The following is a 5,636-nucleotide window of genomic DNA, read 5'->3' as shown; positions in this document are numbered from 1 at the left end:
ATAAGGTTCTCAAATGGAAGCATTATTATTTCCGGTGACGTCATTTACATCACTTCCGGTTTCTGTTTTGGAGACGTTCTAACATTTTGTTTGGGTTCCCTGTGTTGTAAACATCTTTACTTTCAAAAATACTAGGTAAAGTTTATGCCATTTTTTTGTAAATAACCTACACTATGCCTGATATTTCGGCTGTTATATGATAAGAGAAAATGATAAATCAGTTTAGCAAATAATTTAGCAGTCAAAACATCAAATTCTTGCTTTCTTCTGAGCCACGTGGGTTTGGAAATTTCAAATTTCACAAGATGGCGGCCGCTAAAGACCAAAACAAGTTAAAAAAGCCATCAAAGTCTACTGACTTAATGGACTTCCCGATGATGAATGGTGAGTTTCCAGCTGACGGTATCATGAATGGATCTTTAAATTGAAAAGTTCTCTTAAATCAGAAAGTTTGAGAAGCTTAATCAACTGGTTCATTTCCAGTCCTTGGAGTATAGAGGGGGGTAAGCTAAAGGCCCTGTTTAGATTACATGGACGAGGATAATCCTAGAACTAGGATCTGACGAATCAGCCATGGCTCAGTTTCCATAAGAAAAGAGGTGTGAATGTTATCCCTGGTGCCGGGATCTTCCTATCTGTGAGACAGGAAGATACTACTGCTAGGAATATCCTAGTACCTGAAAGAAGCCTGTCAATGTGCGTGTAAACAGAAAACAATAAATATATAGGCGGTAGGTTGATACATCTGCAAGGAAGATCCTAGTTCTAGAAAGTTCGAGGATCATCCTCCTCCATGTAAACAGGGCCTAAGTTCGTGTTCTCTTTTGTAGCATCCCTTCCCCCCACCCCCGATGATGTCTGATTTAGGATAGACTGACCCCTCTAAATTTAAATTCTTCAAAAACTATTTCAAGGGGATGTTGTGCCCTGCTAATGCATCACCTTTCACCAATCAACCCAGGCTAAATTCCTTGGCTTGTTGTCATACCATTATGCGAGTGGAGTTGTGTTTTGGTTCTCTCCTCTACTCAGAGGGATTTTTCTGAGATACTCTGTTTTTTCCAACCTCCACCAAAAATCAATTTTTGAATCCTGAATTCTGCCTTATTAAGTGGGCTGCAAAACCTTTTAAATCCCATTAGAAATAAACTTTTCATAACAAACAATAACAAGTGCTATAATAATTATTGTTATGATATACATCAACCATTACATTTTTTTTCAGCTTCACTTCGCTCAAAATTGCTGCTGTCAGATCAAGCAAGAAAGGCCAAAGGGCCTCCCCAAACATTCAAGCTACAGAAATCTTCAGGTATGTATTATATACAAAGAAGTAGGTTGATATTGTATAAGGACTTAAATATCTCCCTTGGTTTCTCAATTATTTCAAACTTGTAACATTAAGCAAAACCAGATGTAACACTGATATTACCCCCCCCCCACCCCCCTCCCCCCCACCACCCCAATCAGTGTGAATAGCCCCCTCCTCATCTTATATCTTGTTTATGGCTCCTGGATGCATGTGCTGTACTAGGTTTCTCAGAAAGAAGCCCATATTCATTCACTATGACTGTAATAAACAGGCAACCCCAACATAATACATACATTTGAAAAATTCATTATTGATGTCGATTTTTTAATACCTTTTTATTAATGATGATCCAGACAAAATTTTAGGGGGGGGCTAATTGAGTTTCGGGGGGGGGGGCTAATTGAGTTTCTTCCATCAATACAACGGAAAACAATAAAAGAAGCATCTAATTCTTCAGTTTATTTTTGTTTTTTTTCTGCTGAAGCTGGCTTCAGGCCCCCTCCCCCCCCCCCCCCTGGATCTGCCCTTGTGATGATAATGAGGCGGAACTTTGTTGACAATTATCAGAAGTTGCCTCTGTGGTTTTCAATATTCTGCGAACTCTGTAATATATTGCAAGCTGCACAATGAAATTTGTTTTTTTCGCTGTCATTAATAAAAATAATCAGATGGTAATTTTTATATTTTTGACTGGCTACGATAAACACCAATTTCACAACAAGCCGTTGAAAGCCGTTGAGTTTGCAGGATATCAAAAACCACATTGATAATGATGATAATTGACTTAAACACACAACATGGATGGGTTCATAATGAAGCACACTTTATTATTATGCAAGGTCCATTACGTCATCATATACATGTGAATATCATTAATATCATTACAATTGATTGAATGAAGTTGATACGATTGATTTTTCGTTTTATAAATAACAACAACACGCTATCCTTCTCGAAACAACGACGACTCTCCCTCTCTCTCTCTCTCTCCAGGCTTTTCTCTACCTACACAACACAGGGTTCCCTATTTGGAATCTTATACGCATAAACAACAATAATATGATAGTGGTATTCATTAATATTATCTTACAGATTCTATATTTTGTTCTTTTAGTGCTTGATAGGGTGCACAATTTCCTTCCTTTGATGGCAGAAGCTGATCAGAAGTTAAAACAAGATATGGCATCATTACCAGCTGGTGCTCTGAACATAGAAAATGTTGATGATGATGAAGCTCATGTTGAAATGGTAGTTATTAAATTACGGCAAGAGTGTCCCTGAATAAAAATTTGATTGAGCAATTTGATTGTCATATCAGAGCTAAAAATTCCCTGCTAGCAGAGCCAGTTTTCCTTTTGTTTTGGTTGAGAGAGAAAAATAGACTCTGCTGATGTAGGACGTTATTTTTGTTGTGCATGCATGACGTAACTTAGCAACGCTGTCATGATTTTGACATCCGCTCTCGTCAAACAGTGTTTGGCGCCTCAGTGTGTTACATTTGCTCATGTGCACTACATGTAATCGGTTAAAAACCGGTTTTAAAACTGGTTTTGTTTATCCATGATCGTGGACGGCGGCGTATCAAAGGAAATGCTCTACATCGGCAGAGTCTCCTTCCTCCCCGCCTGAAAGAAGGGAGAGAAAGAGAAGAGAGACTCTGCTAGCAGGGAAAGCTAAAAATAATGGCCAGTCATCATGACCAGCTAATAGCCTGACCAGCCAAATTAATTTTTGCTCAACATTACTGGTCAAAATGAACAACAAGGCAAATTCTTTGACTGAACAAGTTTTAATTTTGGCACTGCCTTTATTCTCCAGAAGATAGGAATGACCATTTAAGCATCCAATAACCTATTTTATTCATTATATTGCAGAGTTTGGCTGTAGTTGAGAATGATTCTAGTAATGAAGACAGTCCATCAGACAGTGAGTCATCATTAAGTGATGATGAAATCACCAACAGTAATGAAATCAAGACGGAATACATCAACAATGGACCAATAACAGAAGACAATATAGTAATTATAAAACCAAAAACAGGAAAAAAGCCAGCCATACAGATACTAAACGATGGAGATTGTGAGCATACTAACAATAACAACAGCACAGGGAAACAATAGCCTTTTCTGTCATTCATTTTGTTGTACCGTTTATGATTCTTTACGTTTATAAATCAAAGTCAGAAGCAGTTCACAAATTGTGAGTAAAAAACCACTTATCATAAGCATCATTGAGCACGAGCCAAGAAAAAGAAAACCTTCTGATTGCAATTATTCTGACATACTCCTAACTCTGATTAGGAATCTGTTTTTTAATTTTCACTACATCATGAGCTGCTTCTGACTTCATCGCTAGCTAATACTTTTTTAGGAATATTAGGTTCATTCCATCTATAAATTCAAATGGTCTCTAAGTGACCAATTTAGATGTAAATGAAACCATCTGCTTTGTGTGCAAATATTTTTGAAGTAAAGCCTCAACACTTAGAGTTGTTCAGGAAAACCTTGTCAGACTGCCTGCAGTAACATTGTGTAGTGACACCTGTGTTGATGCGAATGATTACTGCCTCAAGTTTGTGATAATGGGAATTCAAAGATATTTGGAGGTCAAGATAATTCGACTCCAACTTAAATTTTTCCACAAAATTGTATAATTTATTCTTATATATACTTCTCTCTCAATCTAATTGTCATTTGAAAACATGCAAACATTCAATGGAATATCATATTTTGTGAATTTATTTTAACATGAAAATAACTCATCGTAAAGTAAGAGAATTAATATGTTTTTAAAAAAACAAGCACGATTTAAGATTATATTAGTGATTTACCGTATTCACACAGGTATCCCCGTTGAAACTGCATACCATACGGAAAATTGGACGCAACCAGTTAAGGGAGGCTTACATCGTTGTCATGGCAACGCCACCAAATAAGGCACGTTGAACAATACTCGTTCTGTTTACCTTACATTGTGGCAGGATTATTGAATTAATGCGTGATCCTTCGAACCACTTTGTATTTCTTCAAATTAACACAAATTACAACTTGAACACTAATTCATGGTCTAGTTTACAACTTTTTTATAATTCGTCCAAGATTTTTAGTCCTTTGGCTTTAAAATGGTAAGTCGATATCATTGAATTTTTAAATCATTATGTCTTGACTTTGTTTTGATGTGGACTTCAAATGGCTTTCTTTGCTGTCAGTAGTTAAAACTGTTTGTTTCCAACTCATTTTCAGCCAGGTAAAACCAAGAAATCCGCAAAAGGACGAAGTAGAAGCAGTAGTAAAAGCCCATCTAGGAAAGGTAAGAAGAGTGGTAAGAAGTCTCGCTCTCCTTCGCCTTCTGCGAAAAGCAAAACACCGGTGGATCTTCTCAGCCCCGACGCCATGGTCAATGGATATTATATTTCACACAACGCCGAACAGTTTCTTAACTTTCGAGGTTTTGGTTATGAATCTGGAGGAAAAGGAAAGAAGAAAAAAGGAAAGAAAGGGGGAAAGAAGAAGAAAAAATAAAATAGACAAAGTTTTCTAAGGAATGATGCCTAAAAGATTCCTAGTGTCGTGTGGCGACAAAGAAAGTTCTTTAGTTGTCACGCAGAACATGATACGCTACACAAACGTCTGGGCACAGAAACTTTCATAAAACCGTTCATGAATACTAAGTTGACAAGAGAAAGAAAACTTCCTCCGGCAAAGTTGATATTCCAAAAACTTTCCTCCATTGGAGCTGAGTTATTTGTAGAGGGACTTTGCTGAGGTCATGCTGACCATTGCAAGAGACTTCTGAAGTTGTCCAAAAATGACTCGAGAAAACGATGTAGGAATGAATCCTTGGAACGTTCATGTCAGAAGGGACGGCAACAAAAAGAAAAATAGGAATGAAGAAGTAAAAGACAGCATTAAGTCTTTTTCACAAACAGCGGAAATATTTGGGATACTTGGGTACGCTATGTGATGAATTTCTTGAATGTACGCTTTTCATCATTAAAAGTGCTTAAAATACGTTCCACATTTCACTACTTGATCTGTACTCGCGTTTTTTGGATCGGAGCAACCAACCGCTACTCTTTTTTACGATTATTTGCCTTTTCATTCGTGTTGTGATACACGACGCAAGTACAGAGACAGAATCCTCAGTGTTGGTTTTAATGCGCAAAGTTGACCCAACAAAAACTACGCTAAAACCCCGCACAGTATTAGAAAAACAATATATGATAACTGAGGCAAGTGTCGGAAAGACAAAAGCGCAAGGCCGATATTTAGAGGTTGATGCGCTACCAGGCTGAGGAGAGGTGTTGTGGGATGCAATGTGGGAG

General features: G+C 37.5%; 1 protein-coding gene across 1 annotated transcript; it reads left to right on the top strand.

Moving 5' to 3' along the window:
- Nucleotides 1-111: 111 nt before the first annotated feature.
- Nucleotides 112-5,323, top strand: LOC116289493 (uncharacterized). The gene is made up of 5 exons (XM_031696436.2): nt 112-384; nt 1,226-1,312; nt 2,427-2,560; nt 3,187-4,436; nt 4,555-5,323. Exons 1-4 carry the CDS (start codon nt 306-308, stop codon nt 3,430-3,432), a joined length of 546 nt encoding a protein of 181 aa, XP_031552296.1. The 5' UTR covers nt 112-305; the 3' UTR covers nt 3,433-4,436; nt 4,555-5,323.
- The last annotated feature ends 313 nt before the right edge of the window (nt 5,324-5,636 follow it).

The sequence above is a fragment of the Actinia tenebrosa genome, unplaced genomic scaffold, assembly GCF_029948245.1.
Source record: "Actinia tenebrosa isolate PJP-AT-01 unplaced genomic scaffold, QUT_ActTen_1.0 PGA_scaffold3__52_contigs__length_22856419, whole genome shotgun sequence".
Lineage (NCBI taxonomy): Eukaryota > Metazoa > Cnidaria > Anthozoa > Actiniaria > Actiniidae > Actinia > Actinia tenebrosa.
The sequence above is the reverse complement of the archived record's forward strand: the minus strand, read 5'-3'. Positions and strand labels throughout refer to the sequence as shown.

What these genes read in the sequence shown, in the direction of transcription:
- LOC116289493 (XM_031696436.2), top strand. Translation starts at nt 306, where the DNA reads ATGGCGGCCGCTAAAGACCAAAACAAGTTAAAAAAGCCATCAAAGTCT. An exon ending in GGACTTCCCGATGATGAATG is followed by an intron (nt 385 to 1,225) that starts GTGAGTTTCCAG and finishes ATTTTTTTTCAG; the next exon opens with CTTCACTTCGCTCAAAATTG. An exon ending in ATGAAGCTCATGTTGAAATG is followed by an intron (nt 2,561 to 3,186) that starts GTAGTTATTAAA and finishes ATTATATTGCAG; the next exon opens with AGTTTGGCTGTAGTTGAGAA.